General features: G+C 35.7%; 1 protein-coding gene across 3 annotated transcripts in view; it reads right to left on the bottom strand.

Annotated features, from left to right (window-relative positions):
• GUCY1B1 (guanylate cyclase 1 soluble subunit beta 1) overlaps window positions 1-21,798 on the bottom strand; it is a 48,579-nt gene that overhangs the window by 20,622 nt on the left and 6,159 nt on the right. For 2 of the 3 annotated variants that reach the window (XM_053583419.1, XM_053583423.1), the window contains exons 3-4: window positions 10,865-10,965; window positions 8,659-8,777 (exon numbers count right to left, since the gene is read on the bottom strand). In XM_053583419.1, the coding sequence (XP_053439394.1) occupies window positions 8,659-8,777; window positions 10,865-10,965 (220 nt within the window). The remainder of the gene's footprint in view (window positions 1-8,658; window positions 8,778-10,864; window positions 10,966-21,798) is intronic. The other variant, XM_053583421.1, reaches the window with a different exon arrangement.

Below are 21,798 nucleotides of genomic sequence, written 5' to 3'. Positions count from 1 at the left end.
ACAATTATTCCCTTGGGAAATACTTTAAAATTTCATATTTTTAAAGATCTTGGAATGTTTCAAAATAAATGAAAATTTTCTTTTCATAACATGTATTCCCAAAATAAGCTCATACGTTATTTCCAGAGGAAAAGTTTCTAGAAATCAACTACCTGATTTTTCTGTTTTTAGGACATCTAATTAAACATTTCTAAATGATCCACAGAAATGAGTAGTACCTTGCATTGAAAATTTTGAAAGAAAGAAAATTCTCAGTCTCTAAGAATCTTTTTTTTAGTGGAAGGAGAAAAGGGAGGCACCTGTGTTGAGAATGTTACTGAAACTAGATCCTAAAGAAATCTTAAAACAGTCCTTGCAAACCCTTATTTTTTTTCTTTTTTTAAAGAAAGGAGGATGAGGCACAGCATTTTATTTCTTTTTACTTCCCATGCCTCTGAAAAACAGGACCAACACCAACGTACTTTTTTTTTTTTTTTTTTTGAGACAGAGTCTCACTTTGTCACCCTGGGTCGAGTGCCAGGGCAACACAGCTCACAGCAACCTCAAATTCTTTGCCTTAAGCGATCCTCTTGCCTCAGCCTCCCCAACAGCTGGGACTACAGGCACCCACCAGAATACTCAGCTATTTTTTAGTGACAGGGTCTCGCTGTTGCGCAGGCTGATCTCCAGCTCCTGAGCTCAGGCAATCCACCCACCTAGGCCTCCCAAAGGTGCAAGGATTACAGGTGTGAGCCACCACGCCCAGCCTAACACCAACATTCTTAAATGAGAATCCTGTAATTTGAAAAACACATATTTTTTTAAGTTTTATAAGAAGTCACTTTAGAATTTTAAGTTGAAAAATTTAAACAAACAAGACCTAAATAAAATGGAAAACCAAACCTCAGGTGATGAAAGCACCTAAGCAAATAGCCTGAGATGGTAGCACGTTAGAAGTTAATGCACTCATGATACTTTTCCTGTCTTTTCTTCTTGGAGTGCTCCTTAAGCTACTCCTTAGTAGCCATTCAACCAAAAAGACACAGAGAATCTTTTTTAAAAAGAAATAACACAAAGCCCTATTTAAGAAGGAATTGTGCTAGAATCACTGATATGATAATATTTAAAGAATATTACCTTTAAAACCACACATATTTATCATGACCATCCCCTCTGAAGAAATATTTTAAAGAAAAAAAAAGAAAACAGTCAAAGAAATATATTTGTGTAAAATATTTCACTGACTTTACTGCTTTTAAATCCATAGTAAAAAGGAAGAAAAGGAAGGGAAAGGAAGAAGAAGATCCAGTTTATATAACACTACACTGAACATTATTTGGTGCATCTTACAAGGGTATATGTGAATCCTAGTAAATGTGAAATGTAAAGGTCCTAGCAAAATAACTAAGAAAATGCCACAAAAGCTATGTTAACTAGTGTGATGAAAATGTGTCAAACGGTCTATGAACCAAGTGTATGGTGCCCCATGATCATACTAATGTACACAGCTATGATTTAATATAAATAAATAAATAAATAAAATAAAATAAAGTTGTGAAAATATGTATCAGTTATTCAAAGAGAAAAGTCTTACAATTCTAAAATACTACTTATCTTCCTTTATAAGCCTTTAAATAATCCTTTTAATAATACTAAATCTCCACTTGTCAATTTTAAAATTGTAGATTATAGTAATTGACATCTTGGATGCTGAGAAAACAGTTCTGTCTAAAATTTGTAAGTTAAAAATAAAAAGAATGGTGCATTTTTTTCTAAGAAATATAAACAATTCAGGGAAGTATTAGAATTTTACAGCTGTTCAGGAAAATCCTCATATTTCCCAAAATAACCTTTGCACAAACATTTAAGAATTAGATCAGTCCCCATCAATCCCAGATTGTTCCTGGTGGGCTGGCCAAATCACAGTGTTGTATTTTATAAGCCTAAATCTACAGCCAGAAAGAATGAAAGAAAATCTCACTGTAGGCTCAACAAAGGCGTTGGTTGAGTAAACACTCAAATATCTGTGAACTGAGTAAATGAGTGAAACTGCCTCCGTATCAAGATTAGCTGAAGGAACTGATGTCCTCCCAAACAATTTAAGAATGTTTATTTAATTATTCAGCTAAGGTCTGTATGCATATTTAAACAGACCCATAAGTTAAATCATGACTGGTCTCTAAAAATACATTTTGTCTGTTTATTTTTTTAATAGCTAACCCAGCAGCCTTCCTTGCTCATTTTAATTTTGCTCTAATTTTGTGAAATTGTTGAGGAGGTGAAGATTATATGATGTGACTATATATTGTAATAATAACATAGTACCACTGAAAATTAATTGGTAGCCCCGCTTAGGATTGACTTGGGTTCCATTTCCAAAGGTCATATACTGAGAGTGCCAAAAAATGTACACAGATTTTAAGAAATCCTGGTGGAAGTACAATTGATCATTCCCCCAAAATTTATGAATTGAAGGTGAAATGGATGTGCATAGCACGTTTAGATTCACTTGACTGATAAGGTACCTTCAATTCAACTTTGAAAACTAATAATACATATGTAACATCTCTTAAAATTTGTGTACATTTTTTTGTATCCTCTGTATTATTTTATCAAGCATGGTTTACTAAACCTCTTGACTCATTGTAAAAGTGTACATATACATAGCAACACAGATAAAACGTAAAGGGAAAAGTAATACACAGAGTACCATTCTACTATTGTTGTATATAAAACAATTTTAAAACATATTGGTAAAAACAATATATATATCTATTTTAATTTATTTTTTGTAGAGTTGGGACCTGATGTCCAGGCTGGTCTCAAATTCCTGAAGCAATCACCTCAGCCTCTTAGAGTGCTGATTACAAGTGTGAATCAACATGCCCCGCCTAATTTATTACTATCTTTCATGATTCTGTGGGCTCTCTGGATGTTTAGAAATTTCTTGCATTGGGTTGGAGTCAGATGAAAACTGAAGTTGAAGTTATCAGAATGCTGTTAACAGGATGGTTGCTAAGATGGACTAAGCAAATGGCTGGTAGGTGTTGCTGGCCCTCAGCTGGGAGCTCCACTAGAAATCTGTCTGAATGTCTATGCAGGGCCTCTTCATGTGGCTTGTTCTTCTCATTTCATGTGTCTGGGTTCCTAGAGAAGTATCCCAAGGGCAACTTTTCTAAGATACCAAGGAGGAAATATCAAGACTTCTTATGCTTTAACCTAGAAAGTTTGGAAATCTCACTTCTATCACATTCTATTGATGGGATAATCACTAAAGCTGACCCAAATTCAAAAGAAGTACAATTTTACTTGTTGATAGGAGAGAGATAAAACCATATTGCGGAAGTGCATATGAGATAGGGGAGATTGTTGCAGTGATTCTGGAAAAATGTAATCTATTATAACTCAATAGGACACTGAAGATAGAAATGAGCATCGATTAAAATGGAAATACCATCAAATTGAACATTTACTTAACTATTTCCTTATGAAGTTTTAAAATTCCATATATCCTCTGCAATGTTTTAATAAATACACTAAAAGCTTCAGATAGAAATTTACTATAGCAGTAGCATGGAACGACACATTTTATTCTTAATTTAAAAATTAAAAAAGTGGAAAAATAAAGGAAGAGCAGAGAGAGGGAAGGAGGGAAGAAGGTGGGGGGTCACAGTGTGTGAGGTACTTTTGGGGACACAATTATAAGAGGGAATTCACCTAACAAATGTAATCAATAAAATCTGGTTCTTGGTACCCTCAATGAATCCCCAACAATAAAAAAAAAAGCAGAAAAATAAAGAAAAAATTCCTGCTGAAATATGCCCGAATACTTAGGACAGTATATCCAGACAAAATAAGTAAAATCTAACCAGCAAAATAAAAATGCCTTCTTATTTATTTATCTCTTTTTGATAATGCATGTTTTCAGTTATTGAATTGACCAAATAATAAATTCTAATGATTATTACTTTTATCAATAGAATATGAATTGATGGTTTCACTTGAGATTTAAGAAAAATCAATTCCAAACTATGTAAAGTCTAGAGACATGTAATGTTTCCAAAGTTTCCGTTAAAGATATTCCTCATATTTAATTATGTTCTCCATTTAAGTTTTTTTTAGCTATTCTTTGTTAAAGTCTCCAGGTAGCTTGAGGTAAGCATACTGAAAACCTTTTTACATTAAATTTGGAAGAAAAAGAGAGATTGTATAAATGGCATTATGAATTTGACATTGGTAGAAAGCCTCTCAAGTTGTAAGACAGTGTCCATTCCTTAAATCAACCAATAAAAAAAAAGATAAAATCTAGGAGAGAAAACAAATATTTTCAGGAATTAAGTTACAAGTATTATCTATACAGTATGTCCTTGAATATAAAATTTTAATAAGGGAAAAAAGGTATTATCTTGATAAAATAGGTTGGGCTAAATTAAAAAATACACATACTATAGAATTAACTAATTCTATCATACAACGACTCTGCATCTATTGCCTATTATATGCTGTAACTAGTAACTCAGAAAACTTTTAAAAATTGTTTCAAGAAAAGGAAAAACAAATACAGTATATACGAGAGCTGTTCTGAGCAGTGTACTAACTGAGAAGCTGGGGAGAGAAGACCACGGCTCTCGAGGAAATTCTCCTGGAATGCTGACGGAGAATTGCCCAGCTGACGCGTGGTCACATGGGCTTCCATGTTGGGATTTCAGAGGTGTTTCCAGTCAGGTGTCCTCAAACTTTTTAAACAGGGGGCCAATTCACTGTCCCTCAGACTGTTGGAGGGCCGGACTATAGTTTAAAAAAAAAAAAACTATGAACAAATTCCTATGCACACTGCACATATCTTATTTTGAAGTTAAAAAAACAAAACGGGAACAAATACAATCACACTGCCTCATGTGGCCCGTGGCCCGCAGTTTGAGGACCCCTGCCTTGGAGTTTCAGATGGAAACATGAGAATGAACATTTAAAAAGTGTCAACAGATGCAAGCAATGTACCTTATAAATCAAATAACAAACAGTAATTAGCATGTTCACCTGATCTTGTTCTACCATGTATCTCTTTTAAATGTCAACCTATAATTCATCTTTAAATGAAGTGACTCATCTCACTTCAAAATGGCTTATACTTAATAAAAGAATACATCTTGAAGTATTGGTGTGTTGACTTCCCATTGGTGTGTTTTCTTTACATTTTTGCACAAACAACAAATATTCATTTTTTAAAAAGTGATATTCATTCATTCCCAGGTACATAGATTGCATCTGTGGTGAAACAATCATTAAGAGATTAATTACACATGGTCTCTGGCTTCCTGGAGTTTACATTACAGTCCAAAAAACAGGAATGATAACTCAGTGTGAAAACTGCTATGGTTGGCCAAATACAGTCACCTGTGAAAACTAAGGAAAGGCCAATTACCATTACTCTGTCTACAATAGGGTAGAAGTTGGAGAGAAGAGTCCAGTCTTCCCAGAAGAAATGATGTGAACTGAAAGATGAATAGAATTTATTGAGGTGAAAATGAGCCAGAATAATATTCCAGGCAAAGAAAAGAACATTTGCAAAATCTCAGAGGTTGCAGGGTTGTCCTTTTTAATTTTCTCCTGCACATTGGAAAAATAAGAATTGTGTTGGGCCACACAGTAAATACACAAACTCTAATGACAACTGACAAGCAAAAGGAAAGGTCCGCCTATACTTTCCTCGATATCCATGATCACAGATAAACAAAACAGTTCCGAAATAATCTGCATGCAGCCTGCGGGTGCAGGTTGGACACCCCTGGTTAGAATGAACATTATAAAATTTTCTGAAAGAGCTTAGGTTTGGCTGGACAAGAGGAGGAGAAGACGGATAGATAGGGGATGGAAGTGGTTTCAATTGTTTCAAATATTTTTGACATATTCTCCCATGAGTAATAAAAACGTACTGAAGAGTTTCAGCATGAAAATAATAAAATATATTTGCATTTCAGCAAAATCACTAGAGTTATTACAATGAAGAGATTGGCGGAGTCATGAATAGAGGCAGGAAAACCTCTCTTCACAGCTACTTCTGGATAATGGTAGACTCCTAAAGCACTGGGGAAAGGAAGAAAAGTGGTAGAATTATGAAAATTCAGTATCTTATGAAACAGAGTCTAAAGATTGGGGGATGGACTAAAACCAGGGGATGAAAGAGAAAGAAAATCCTTTAAAAACTCTTTAAAATGAAGTCTAGTTTCTCTTACTCCTTAGTGAAAGGTTAAAGTCTAACATGAAAACGTCTATTTACTTACGTGAGCAAGAACCTTAAAATAATTTGTGAAACTCAATTGCTTTGTTTTAGAGTTACTTACATAGAAAAAAAAAATCTGCTTAATTTCTATGTCATTAGTCTAATCATACTATAAATACCTACCTTTAAGGAAAACAGTATTTTAACATACTCCATTTGCTCTTAAGATACACAATTTCAAAACCAGGAAATTAAAAATCACTGGATCAAAATTCACAATATCGATGAAAATTTTAAAGTATTCTGACTTTCTAATTTCTTAATTGTTCACACTATCACACAGACAACTAAAATAAAACTGTGTGCAATCTAAAACCATGGTAACTATGTTTTCTGTAACCCAATATATCCAAAATATTATCATTTCAACATGACAGCAATATGAAATTATTAATGAGCCGTCTGATATTCATTTTATTCTGTCTTTAAAATCTAGTGTATATTTTATCCTTATAGCACATCCCACATCAAACAGCGGCTATCCTCTTGGATAACTCAGCAACTCTGGAACATGGAAAAACACACCTGCAAGACTCTTTATTTCCTTAGTTGTGGTCGAAGATGGTCGCCATGAGTAAAGATTAAAAAAAAAAATAGTAAAATCATCTAAAACATTGTTTTGTTATGTAATATGGCCACTGAGAAAGAAAGGGAAAATTCAGATAGAGCAAATGAACATTGAAATTTTGCTGATGACAGTGGTCAACAAAGTTAAAAAAAATAGAATATGTATTCAAAACTCCCAAAACTCTCAATACTTTTAAGTATGAAACTTTAATCCATTTAAAATAATCCTTTCAAATACTGTTCAATTTTTATTTAAAAATCTCCCAGCAGCTATTTCATTTGCAAGTGGCAACTTTTTTGTGGACTCCAGTAGTTTAGTAAATTCATGGCCGAAGATTGTGAACCAGTTTCCATCTTGATTTAACACTGTTTTAAGTTTATAAGAAAAATGTCACTATGTAAACAACAGACATTTTGATTAAACACTAAAGTTCTTATTTTGGCTGTTAAATCAATAATGCAGCTGGATTGAAAGTAGTTTACATTCCCTCAAAACTGGGCTTCAGTTCAGCTAGTATTGCACTGACATCATTTTCCACCAAGATCTGGCTGGCTTTTAGCAGCCAGTGTAGAAATATCCTTTGCAAACAACTACATAATTTTCAATGTTAACACATTTCAAGAAGAGGGTCTCAGAAGTGCTAGTGCTTAAAATAGCACAGTCAATCCAGAAATAGTCTCTCCTCTTGTGTAATTGACTAGAAAAAAACTTTAACAAGAGTATAAGAAAAAGGCCTTTGGTGATATTATTTACCTTTTTCACTGAAACTGACTTTGGAAGGTGTATTATTTTCCTTTCTATAGTAGATCAATTAATATATAACTCAGAGCAATGGTCCCCAAATATATTTTGGTGTCAGAACACACTGAAAGTCCTTATTTGCCTACACAATAAACTCCAGGTAGAATTTCACAAACACTGATACACTGATTGTTTATAGTCTACAAACTAAGAATATTTTACAAATAGAAAATAAGACCAGGGCGGCGCCTGTGGCTCACTGAGTAGGGCGCCAGCCCCATATACCGAGGGTGGCGGGTTCAAACCCAGCCCCGGCCAAACTGCAACAACAACAACAACAACAAAAAAATAGCCGGGCGTTGCGGCGGGCGCCTGTACTCCCAGCTGCTCGGGAGGCTGAGGCAAGAGAATCGCGTAAGCCCAAGAGTTAGAGGTTGCTGTGAGCCGTGTGACGCCACGGCACTCTACCGAGGGCGGTACAGGGAGACTCTGTCTCTCCAAAAAAAAAGAAAATAAGACCATATTATAAGTCTAAAACACAAAATCACAACCACTGGCATCTATAACAGTAAGTTTCAACCGGAGTGTGGTGGCACCCGGGAGTTCTGTGAGAGAATCCTGGGGTGTGCCACAAAAATTGTTAGAGATCATTAAATTATTTTTGAAAGAAGTTCAAAGCACAGTGTCTTCTTTTTTTTACTGTCTTTTTTTTTTTTTGATCCACATAATTTAAGCATGCTGCAGAAGTGTAACTATAGGTTCAAGTATGCTGTGAGATAAAAAAAGGTTGAGAAACACTAGTCTATAACCATTACAAAAAACAAAAGCAGTTGATAACACAGACCCTGTGGAGTTTTTCAGAGAACCTTAATTTACACCTCGTATATTCAGTGTCAGCAATCAGAAATTAAAAAAAAAAAGAAAGAAAGAAAACAGCCAAAATGTATTCAGGGCTATTCAATTCCTATGATGTTACGTGAATGTCAGCAATAAGATCTATTGTCTAGCTGCCTAAACAAAAGTGTTCCAGAGCCTGTCTTTGAGAACCACAAACACAGAGCTTTTCACTGTAGCACCTCACGTTGCTTACCTGCAGAAATTCTCTGACATTAGATCCCAGGACGCGTAAGATTGTATCATAACCAGATTCTTGACAAAAGACAAAAAACATTTTCCCAAACATCTGAAGGATTTCTCCAGCATTTAGATCTATTTTGCGGGTTCGGGAGAAAATAAAAAAGCATATTACAGGGGAAATAATAATGGAATGAAAATAAGTGTATATTAAAATTATTTAAGAAATTTTCAATTTTTATGCGTAGTGAACATAAATCACATGAAAAAAGCCTGGCCAGGACAATATGATCACATCTAAGAAGACCATACACTAGCATGTTAACAGAGTAATTTTTTATTTACAAGCTAAGCAACCAGTTTTTCAGCTTCCACAGCAAACGATAGGTTGAGCATCCCTAATCCAAAATCTGAAATCCGAAATGCTCCAAAATCTGAAACTTTCTGATCTCTGACATGACACCACAAGTGAACAATTCCATGCTTGACCTCGTGTGACAGGTTGCAGTCAAAATTTATTTGATGTATAAAATTATGAAAACTACCTGATAAAATCATTTTCAGGTTATGAGTAGAAGATATATGTGAAACACAACTGAACTTCCTATTTAGACTTGGGTCTCAACCCCAAGATATCTTATTATGTATATGTAAACATTACAAAATCCCCCCAAAATTAAAAAGCCAAGACATGGGCGGCGCCTGTGGCTCAGTGAGTAGGGCGCCGGCCCCATATGCTGAGGGTGGTGGGTTCAAACCCAGCCCCGGCCAAACTGCAACAAAAAATAGCTGGGCGTTGTGGTGCGCGCCTGTAGTCCCAGCTGCTTGGGAGGCTGAGGCAAGAGAATTGCGTAAGCCCAAGAGTTAGAGGTTGCTGTGAGCCGTGTGACGCCACGGCACTCTACCTGAGGGTGGTACAGTGAGGCTCTGTCTCTACAAAAAAAAAAAAAAAAAAAAAAAGCCAAGACATTTCTAGTCCCAAGCATTTTAGATAAGAGATACTCAACTATACTTAATTTCGGGTTTTAGTATATTACTTTAGTATATTAGTTATTTTTTCTGAAAAATGAAGAAATGTTTTTAAATCATCAAGAATGAACACATGACAATAGTTTGATGCAAAACCATCTTGCTTTATTTAAAAGTATATATTTAATAACTTGATTGCCTATAGTATGCACTTTGGTATCCTGCTTTTTTCTTAATATGCAGTCATTACTATTTACAAAATGTAAATGTTCTAAAATTTTTGTGTCAATTTTGATTTCTGTCTTTTTTGACATATAGATGTAATTATTTGACCAATTCTCTTTTACTGAAAATGTAGGCTTTTTCCATTTTTTGATAAGATAAGTAATTCTGACATGAAAACATAAATCTTAATGCAGAGATCTAATAAGTTCTTTAGGAAAAATTCCTAGAGAGTGTGAATATTTTTAAAAGACATTTTATGATGCAAAATCATTCTATAATTCTGTATGATTTACCCTTTATTCTTGCCTACACTAGATACTTCATTTTATTAAATCCCCAAATTTATATGAAAACAAGTTATTTCATATGTTTCAATTTTTATTACTAAGGAGGCTGGATATTTTTCTTTTTCTTTTTAATTATTTACCAATCTGTTAAAAATTTTATATTCTGCTATAGATAATATTTGCCTCTCTACTTAAATTTAGCAAAGCTGAAGGCTTCATTCTCTTCTAGCTATCTGAACTACATAGCCTAGTTATAAATTAAGCACTATGGGAATGATAAATAGTATCATTGGGAACAACTTTTTCTCCTTGAAGTTTTTTAAATGTTGCCTTCTTCAGTAAGATCTTTGGACTGTGGTTAGTTTCCTGTTTCTTTTATCACTAGCTATTATCAAAGAGATTTGGGGATAATACCTACTATACTTATGTAATTAACATATTGTTCACATTATAACTGAGGCTGTTATGTTAAGTATAAATAATTTTTTCTTTTCCCAATACATTGCCCTCTGTGGGAAGGGGCAGACAGCACGGTTCTTTCATTTCCATTCTTCAAAGAGCTTATAATGAAAAAAACAGAACTCAGCAGAGTTTGAGCCTAACATTGCATATGAATGTCCTCCCCCACCAGAGTTGTGCAGTGCACAACTTGCATAACCATACATTGTGATCTTGAGTCATACGATCCTTTGGGCTTCTACAGGTAACTTAACCAAGGAAGGAACATTACATTCAACTTACTGAGAACTTTGCTTGCAGCAGCAACCAAATCATACGTTTTGGAATCATCATATATTATTCTGACAAGAAATTGTCCTTCTTCATCTAACTGTGCCTCTTTTCTGAAAAATGAAAACAAGAGACAGGAGGGAAGAGTTAACATTTAAAAAATAGCTACTGTAGCTTTAATGACTGCATGAAGTATACATAATGTTTTTTTAATATCTAAAAAAGGATTTGTTTTGGCAAATTTGTTTACATGAACATCTTGTACCTAGAAGTATAGGGATTAGTGGAAATTATGTCACAATCTCTCCCTAAATTAAAATGACATATTTAAGTATATTTTAGCACAACTCACATTTCCATAGCACTTTAATGCTCAATTCAATATCTGATCTTAAATGCAACCAATTAAATAACTTTGGTTTACTAAATATTCATCAAATATATGTTGAGTCCCTACATGTGCCAGCAGTGTCCCAGTTCTAACCACTAATACAATCTTTAGTGATAAAGACGAAGATTCTGACTTCTTGGAACACATATACTCTAAGAGGAGAGACAGGCAAGGCATGAAATTCATAAGTAATGTATAGTGGTAAAAGTGCTTTGGAGAAAATAAGGAAGAGTAGAGGGGTGGGGCATTCAGGTACAACCACCAGTAGGGCCTCACTGAGAAGCTGGCATTCAAGTAAAGCCTGAAGATGTTCATGGCCTTAAGTAGCCACCACGATCTCATAATGCGTGTTCTGTGCAGAGCAAGGAACAGTGCAAAGGACAAGGCAGGAATGCACCTGGGGCGGAGGAGAAACACAGAGGGCAGTGCGCCTGGAACAGCAGAGAGGGCAAAGTAGATGGAAGGGAACAGTGTGGAGAGGTAACAAGAGGTCTGGTTGGACATTGGGATGATTGGCATCTATGTGAAAAGAGGTGAAGGGTTTGGAGATCCGAGCAGTGATATGAGCTGACCTAGGTTAAATGGAGTTGTTTGCATTGTGAATACAGTAAAGGGGTGCAGGACCGAGTTTGTAAACCAGTCAGGAGGCTTGTGCCGACATTCAGGTGACTTGATTCAGAGTGGAAGCAGTGGAGGGTATACTCTGTAGGTAAAGTCAACAGGATTTGCTGATGGATAGGATGCATGATATAAGAGAAGGAGAGCAACTCAAGGGTAACACTTGAGAGTGTAAGTCAAGGATAACACTGAGGTTTTATGTCTGAGCAAATGGATGTATGTTGTCACCAGTAACTGAACTTGGAAGGAATGTTGGAGGTGAACTGGGGGTTAGGATCAAGAAGAATTAGGTTTTAAACATAGTAAGTTTGGGATGTCTTCAAATACATTAACTTTGAAATGCCAAGTGGGCTGATAAAATCTTCAAATATATCCCTAGCTTGTTAAACACAGTAGCACAAAATAAACACCATATTAGTGCACAGAAATTATAGTTATCATTTTTAACAGTTGTCATGATTATATGAATATACTTATTTTGATAGGATTTGGATTACTTTTCTCAAACAAGTGTCCAAAGGGGTGGACGTTGCCAGCTGTATAAGAGAACTAAGTTCCAGATATCGTTGCTATTGCTGCCAATGTTAAATTCACAAAAACACGTGGACCTTGGATGTGAACCACCAATTTTCAATCCAACTCATCTAAATCCCTGAATGTTTCCAGGAGGATACAAGAGAAACCAGCCACTATAATTAGATAAACTTTCAACACAGTGGCTCAAATAACTCCTTAAATATTGTCAATGCAGGCCAGTCACTTTCTCTCTTTTAGAAGTGGTGCTATTTATCACAGCTGCTGCCCATGGCTGTCCCAGTGTCTGCTCAAGGGCAAAATTCCAAATGCTGGCATGTCTTAGCTCATCATCTTAGCATGTTTCTTAAAAACTTCCTGTGTTCTTCAGAGCATACCATTTATCTGCCTGCAATTACGTGAGGTTGGACAATTAAGTTCATGAGCTCATCCTAGAAAAAGTACTACATACCTCACTGATGAATATCACTACAGTCACCTTCAACGTAGTCCCCTTGGCCATCTGGTGATATAATGACAGTCAGCAGTGAGGTATGTAGTATGTTTTCCAGAATGAGTTCACAAACTTAATTGTCTGAACTTGTATGTAACAGTGCATGTAAAAATGTAAAACAAACAAAAAAAAATATGAGTTTGGTTAAGCACAGAGATCTTATTTTAGAGTCCTGAGTTTATTAGCTGAATAACCCTGTCCAAACCAATTAAGTACACAAGTCTCGGTCTCCCTTTTCTTAGACTGGAGCAACAGTATAACTCACCTTCCCCAACTGTTAAGTGGTAAGTGCAAAAGCATGTTCTAAGCAGTTGAAGCCTTATTCATATGACTAACGCTTACTAATGTTCCCATGTCTACATATGCAAACAATTATAAGACTACATACAAAATGTGAAATTCTTCCCCCTTTTCTCAAACATATAGCAATTAAACACAAAAGGAAAAGCTCTTTGAAGATCTCAAGTATTATTAATGCTAATAGTTAGTGAGATACCCAGAAATTACGAAACTATAACATACAAATGCTGCCTTATCCTTTGGTCAATGTTATTATATATATTTATGCATTCTTATTTCCAGTTGTAAAACAATACAAAATGGAGGATAGAGAAAATTGAAAAGAAAAATAATCCTCCACCATCCTTAAATGACCACTGCTAATATTATATTCAAGTTATTCATGCATAAATATCTTGTATATAAAAAACACCTTTAAAACCTCCTTGTGTAACTTTAATAACTGATGGCTATCCTTTTGTGTCAACAAATATACATCTATAGGCTAGTCTCACTGGAGTTAGATGGTATCTCAAAGTAGTTTTGATTTGCATTTCTCTGATGATTAAAGATGATGAGCATTTTTCATATGTCTGAAGGCCGCGCGCCTGTCTTCTTCACAGAAGTTTCTCTTCAAATCCCTTGCCCAGCCTGCGATGGGATCCCTTGTTCTATTCTTGCTAATGCGTTTGAGTTCTCTGTGGATTCTGGTTATTAAACCTTTGTCAGAGACATAATCTGCAAATATTTCTCCCATTCAGAGGGCTGTTTGCTTGCTTTACTTACTGTGTTCTTGGCTGTACAGAAGCTTTTTAGTTTGATCAAGTCCCAGTAGTGTATTTTTGAAGCTGCTTCAATTGCCTGGGGGGGTCCTCCTCATAAAATACTTGCCCAGACCGATTTCTTCAAGGGTTTTTCTGCACTCTCCTCTAGTATTTTTATAGTTTCATGTCTTAAGTTTAAATCTTTGATCCAATGAGAGTCCATCTTAGTTAATGGTGAAAGGTGTGGGTCCACAGTCTTCTACAGGTTGCCAGCCAGTTCACCCAGCACCATTTGTTAAATAGGGAATCTTTTCCCCACTGAATGTTTTGAATTGGCTTGTCAAAGATTAAATAACGGTAAGCAGCTGGATTCATCTCTTGGTTCTCTATTCTGTTCCAGACATCTACTTCCCTGTTTTTGTGCCAATACCATGCTGTTTTGATCACTATTGATTTGTAGTATAGTCTGAGGTCTGGTAGCGTAATTCCTCCTGCTTTGTTTTTATTTCTGAGTAATGTTAAAATCCCAAGACCAGAGATGTTGGCGCGGATGTGGAGAAAAGGGAACACTTTTGCACTGCTGGTGGGAATGCAAATTAATACATTCCTTTTGGAAAGAGATATGGAGAACACTTAGAGATCTAAAAATAGAGCTGCCATTCAAGCCTGTAATCCCTCTACTGGGCATATACCCAGAAGACCAAAAATCACAACATAACAAAGATATTTGTACCAGAATGTTTATTGCAGCCCAATTCATAATTGCTAAGTCATGGAAGAAGCCCAAGTGCCCATTGATCTACGAATGGATTAATAAATTGTGGCATATGTACACCATGGAATATTATGCAGCCTTAAAGAAAGATGGAGCCTTGACCTCTTTCATATTTACATGGATGGAGCTGGAACATATTCTTCTTAGTAAAGTATCTCAAGAATGGAAGAAAAAGTACCCAATGTACTCAGCCCTACTATGAAACTAATTTAGGGTTTTCACATGAAAGCTATAACCCAGTTACAACCTAAGAATAGGGAGAAGGGTGAAAGGGAGGGGAGGGAGGGGGGAGGTGGGTAGAGGGAAGGGGATTGGTGGGATTACACCAGCGGTGCATCTTACAAGGGTATATGTGAAACTTGGTAAATGGTCTGTGAAGCTAGTGAATGATGCCCCATGATTATATCAATGTACACAGCTATGATTTAATAAAAAAAAAAGAAAAAAAAACAAAGGAAAAGTAGGCTTTAAAATGGAAATATTTAAATAAAGTTGTCACTACTTCAAAAAAAAAAACAACAAACAAATATACATCTATACGTGACTGCATACAATTCTGTTGAATATAGAAATTTTGGTAGATGGTTAGATTATTTTTATCCTTTTTCAGATGTATGAAAATGTTGTGATACATATCCTTGTAGCTAATTATATTTTCATGTAAAAATAGAATAAATTCCTAGGAATGGAAGGATTGGCTTGGAGGATATTGAGATCCTAATTTTTATCAGTTTGCCACTAATAATTTATTATGAAACAACACAAGTCTGAAGATTAAAATTTTGGAGCTTCTAATTTAGGGCATTCTAATAAAATATAAATAATTTTTATTAAATGTGTACAGGTAATAAAGTGTAAAATTAATTTTTGTGTAAAAACGTGTCAATGATTATTTGACTGCCTTACACCTTCCCTTCCTCAGACCATTTCCCTTCTTTCTCTACTCCGTTCTCTGTCTCCTTTCCCCTTCTAGGGGGAAACTAATCGAGTATCACAAACCCTTCAGTGTTTTCTAACAATTTAAGATTTATTTTTGTGCTATGCTGAGTTAATTAAGGTTTAACTGTTTAACTTATCCATATTCAGCCATGTACACTAACTAAATTTTCTAGGCTCACTCATTCTTTCTGAGTTATTTTTTGAGCATCAACTTTGTTTAAATTGTTATAGTACACAAAGCAATTGTGTAATCTCCCTATTATTAAATTATACCTAATTTACATATGGGGAAAACCATAGGTTTCTCTGAGAATCATAATTCAGAATTTTCCCTCAAAGTTAAAGACTCTGGACATGGAAATATTTTTTATTTTTTAAATGATTTTTAGAAGACAAAAATACCATATGAGGTCACAGGTAAGTTAGGTTAAGGTGTGTTCAGCTATCAAATAACATCCTCCAGAACTGCCATCATCACGTATCTAGTTTGTGTTACATTCTATTTGTTCTTCTTTATATCATTATCATTATTACTATTTTGAAAACCCCTGCCTAACTCCCAACAGTCTTCCACTATTTCCAAACAGTATCATTTGCACTATTTCCAGTTATTTTTACCTGCGTACTCACTGACTCTGCTTGGGTTAAGTAAGAGGCTAGTGGGCAGTAATAAATATGGAGAGAGGTTAGATAAGGATAAAAAGGCACTTTGGCTAACATGTAAACCTATGTAAAAAGGAAATTTCACTTACTTTCATCTACCTCATTAAGTCAAAGTTTTTCCTTACACAGTATACAAAATAAACAATTAAGCTAGTATCATCCATAGTTGCACTGAATTTGGACAAATTCACCCCTTGGCATTTCATTGCCACATCTGCAGAAACAGAGTAACAGCTTTACTTACCTCCAGTCATTGCTCAGGTCAGCAGAATTAATCTACGCAAAGAGCTTAGAATAGTGCCTCTCACGCACTTAATCAAAATACATCTAATTGGTAAGAGTCATAGGAGTTGAAGAAGATGAAGGAAGAGAGGAAAGAGGAGTAAAAGGAAATGGCTAAGGGAAGCCGAGAAGGGAGAAACGACAATAAGATCTTAGGAGTTTTAACTCAGTGTCAAATAATTAAACTAAATATGTACCTGTTTTGCTGAGTAGTTGACAGAATTTACAAATTGAAATTGCCGAAAACAAACTATCTCCCCTAAGAGCTTTAAAAATAAAAATCAAATTTTCACCTGGAAATAGAATAAGAAATAATCGTATTCTGTGTGTTTGTAGCCACAGTAACTGTTTAAAAGTTGAGCATGCATAAATTAAATATTTTCCTAATAGCAATTAATATTAATTTCCTACTTACTCTTAGGGATCAATATTTGTTGGAATTTAAACAGATCCTTTACTTATACTAGTTAGCTTTCCACAAAAAGGTGACAAGTGTTTTTATTATGGTGGTATTTTATGGGTTGAAATATTTTAAATTTTTATTTAACTGCTGGTGTCTAACCCAAGTAGCTAAAATTGAACATGAGCTTTTAAATATGTGCATGCATTAAAATGAGGAAGTTAATTATATATATATTCCAAACATTTCCAAACCCCCCACTAAAAAACAAGCAATCAAATATTACTGACAAAAGTCAGTACTTTGTTTCCAAAATTAAGGATATTTTGCATTATTTATTTTTTCATAATATACAATTTGGCCAAAATGTCCAGGCAACATCTCTTTTAACTCCATACATGAGGCATTCCTTGATTATAATATGTGAATATACAAAAATTGAATTCATATTCTGACTGCGTTCCTGCTATTGTATGCTTTTCAAGTTAAGTATACTATAAATACTGCTAGTTTTCAGGTAAAGAAGTTTCCCATGGAGGTATGAAAATGAGCATTCCTACATGGAAAAGCCTGAATACAGGCATCTTGAAAACACCATCTCAAAGTGAGATCTGGTCTTAGGCAGAAAAGGTCAATAAACAGACAATCAATCTGATCAATGACAGCTCCAAGCAGGCACTGATCCTGTAAACGACATTGACAGAGACCATGCCATATGAATAAAACAATATACAGATTTCATCTTGACCATAAACCCTAGGATGTTGCATTGCAATGAGCTGCAAGAGTGTCATGACTGCTGTGTTGGGTCCAACAATTATTAAAATTAATTTCACAGGTAATACTTGTGAGAAAATTAAAACTTCATATTGTTTTTGTCTAAGGCTGTGAAGCACAAATTGCCTCTGAATTTTCAATATCCCACTCTCATGCTTCTCAGGATGTATGAACCCCAGAAAGGAGAGACCGATAGTTTGAGGGAGCCATCACGAGAAGAGCCAGGCTGTTCAAACCCTGTGACAGCTTTCTGCTTGAAAAGGGAAAGGTCATTCCTTTTAGGTCAACGTGTTCACTCATCCAAGTGAACCGTTACTGTAAACAGTCACAGTAAATGCTCTCATGAGTGACACCCACAACTGAGTTTTAGGCAAAGCAACATCACTCTTGATATATAATGGCATTTTTCTTTCTGACTGTGACCAGCCTAGCAAAGGAGACCCTTAAGAGTTATTTTCCCAATTGTGAAAACACATTCACAAACGTTTCAAATGAGTGGTTTTCAGTAGCTTTATCAGACAAGTGAATTTACTTAATCATTTATGGGAGCACTTCATTGATAACCCTGCTCATCAGGTCACAGCGGCGCCTGTGGCTCAGTCGGTAGGGCGCCGGCCCCATATACCGAGGGTGGCGGGTTCAAACCCAGCCCCGGCCAAACTGCAAAATAGCCGGGCGTTGTGGCAGGCGCCTGTAGTCCCAGCTACTCGGGAGGCTGAGGCAAGAGAATGGCTTAAGCCCAGGAGTTGGAGGTTGCTGTGAGCTGTGTGAGGCCATGGCACTCTACTGAGGGCCATAAAGTGAGACTCTGTCTCTACAAAAAAAAAAAAAAAAGTCAAAATAAGTAAGTTGCTCAAAATTTTGGAGACTCTGATTTTCTCTAGCATATGTGCTTGTTGGTGAATAACTGTACCATAACCTTAAAAATATTATAGTAATTTATAAATTATTATATTATAGAAATATTACAGAAAACAAAAGCAGGTAGGACTATACACACTTATCATGTCCACACTCTTGCTAAAGTAGTTGTCTTTAGAAAGAAGTCTGTAGGTCCTGTTCTTCAGGGAAAAACACATAATAGGAGAATTACAAGTCTATGTTCCAATCCCTTGCTCTAATGATAAACAGCTGATTGGGTTTGAGGCAGGCTCTTATAAAGTTGTCATGCCTCCACTTTATTATTTGCAAAATAAAGATAATGAAGGAATCTATTTTCTGTGGTGGCTCTGAGGATTAGGTGAGATATTGAATATGAAGCAAAAATATATGTTTTTCAAATTACAGGATTCTCATTTAAGAATGTTGGTGTTAGGCTGGGCATGGTGGCTCACACCTGTAATCCTTGCACTTTGGGAGGCCTAGGTAGGTGGATTGCATGAGCTCGGGAGCTGGAGACCAGCTTGAGCAACAGTGAGACCCTATCACTAAAAAACAGCTGAATATAAAGCACTCAGGACTGTGACTGCAGGGCCACATGGTAAGGATTAATACATGTGACACGTGACATTCACAATAGCATGGCATTATGATCATTCTCACCTGATTTTCAGTGTCTACTATGTATGACCCTGACTTTTTTGGTTTGTTTTTTTGAGACAGAGTCTTAGTTTGTGGTCCTGGGTAGAGTGCTGTAGTGTCATAGCTCACAGCAACCTCAAACTCTTGGGTTCAAGTGATCCTCTAGCCTCAGCCTCCCAAGTAGCTGGGACTACAGGTGCCCACTATAACCCCCGGCTATTTTTTAGAGACAGGGTCTCGCTCTTGCTCAGGCTGGTCTTGAACTCCTGAGCTCAGGTAATCCACCCGCTTTGGCCTCCCAAAGTTCTAGGATTATAGGCGTGAACCACTGTGCCCGGCTATGACACTGACTTTGAACAGTGCCACACATAACTGCCTTTTACAAACTTGATAAAAGACTGGATGAAGTCCTGAATCCAATCCAGCAACTTTCTTTTGATATATGAAACTGGCAATCCAACGACAGAGTTCTTAATTTTTCCAATATATCTACTGTGACATGAGACAACATAAAAGATCTCCAATCTTTCCAAAAGGAAATGCTACGTTGATGTGCCCTCTGTCTTTGCTAACAGAAGGAAGTTTTATTTTTTATGGCAATGTGACTATGAACAATTACATATTGTAATACAGACTTGAAATTTGCCAAGGTGGTAAATCTTAAGTTTCTCTCCACACAAATGCAAAAGGAGGTAACTATGTGAAGTAATGAATATATTAATTTGTTCAATTATAGTGATTATTTCACAAAGTAGATGCACATCAAAGCATTAAGAACATTATGTTGTGCACCTTAAACATAAACTGTTTTTACTTGTCAATTTTATCTCAGTAAAGATGGGGAAAAAATAAAATGTCTATTTCAAAAAAAATTATATTTTATCAAATAGAGGTTGAAAATGTCATCACTCCAACATCATAAAATCTAGTTGCTGAAAAAAAATACCTGTCATAAATTTGGTTATGCTTTATTATTTAGAAAATAAAAAATGTGAAAGACAATTCATGTATATCTAAATACACATATATATTCTATATATAGTGGGAGCCTGATAAAGTGTTACGTACAAACACACATATACATATGTATAGAGGGAGAGAAAGAAAGATGGAGAGAGAGAACAGAATTACAAACTCTTGCACATATAGTTCTATGAAAAAAGATCACAGTTTTGAATGTGGGAGAAGATGCTTCGAAGAAATAACAATTGTTTTGACATCTCAAGATGGCCCTTTCCAAGCACAGGTGTTATCCTGACATATTTAAAAGCTCAGAACAGCGGAGGAACTGAACATTGGCCCAGGACGCTGGAGCACTGCGGCTAAAGACAACGTGTGGACAAAAAGTCACTACATTTCAGTGATTGAAAGTTTGACTATAAAGGATTTTAATAAAGCAACAATTTACTATTTCATAATTCAACAATAAAGGGCAAGTAGATCAGAAAATGCAATCAAACCAAAGTCATCGTAACACAGAATGAATGAAGTGAAATTAATACTTCAGAACGTTGACCTTTTACCTGGAAGAAAAATCTCTTGAAGCTCACTGTTTCTTGGTATATAGTTTGATATAGAAAAAGATGCTCTATTTTGCTAGACACAAACAATAAGCAGACCATTTTCCCCATTGTTTCCTCTTTCATGGATCGAGAGGCAAAGGAAAGATGGGAAAAGCCATAAGTACTTACATCTTCTCAGTTGTCACCTTCTGAATCGGGCCAGTGGGATTTCCTTTATAGAGTTCATTTCCTTAAGTGTGCTTTCCTGCTGATGTCTGTACAGTATCAACCCATAACTATCACTTTCCAGCACATTAAAGAGAAACATTTGCTAGGATCCCTTTCTCCTTTCTGGAGAAAGGTGAGAAAGTAAAGGATATCGTTTTTTCAAACAGCAACAATGTTTAGTTTATGTTTGTCATAACTAGATCCAAGAATAGGCAGTATTAGCAGAATGAAGACAGATTATCTCATGTCTTTTCTGGTGCTCAATGTGATATGCAACAATCCTTCTGACACACAAACTAAATGACAGACACACTTCCAGGATTTTCTTTTAATTCTCAAAAATTGCAGAATGTCAAAAAAAAAAAAAAAAGAAACCAGCTTTATTTCTGGGGGATACTTCAGATCATTAAAGAAAAAAAAGAAAGAAAGAAAAGAAAAACAAAACAACAACCCTCAAAATATAAAAAGCTAGAAATAAAGCTATGAGCTACCTTCTCACCTAGGTGCCTGCAGCTCACAGAAATGGGCCACATTCAGGGAGAACCCTATGCAAAGAGCTTACTAGCAGGTACCTGAAAGCATTTGCACTCAGGCTTGCAGTTCCAACTGCAACAGTAACTTCAAACATTAGGGAGCTTATCAGTTAACATACTCTGCCTTCCCCTCTATCTCTTACGCTAACTGGCCAGTCTTTCTACAGAAAAAGTCTTGATCCTAACAGTGATGTGGTTTGCCTATTTCTTTAGTCTGTATTTTAATTTGTTTGTTTGTACTCATGAA

This window comes from Nycticebus coucang, chromosome 1 (genome assembly GCF_027406575.1).
Source record: "Nycticebus coucang isolate mNycCou1 chromosome 1, mNycCou1.pri, whole genome shotgun sequence".
NCBI classification, from domain to species: Eukaryota; Metazoa; Chordata; class Mammalia; order Primates; family Lorisidae; genus Nycticebus; species Nycticebus coucang.
Note: the sequence above shows the minus strand (reverse complement) of the source record. Positions and strands in the feature narration are given on the sequence as shown.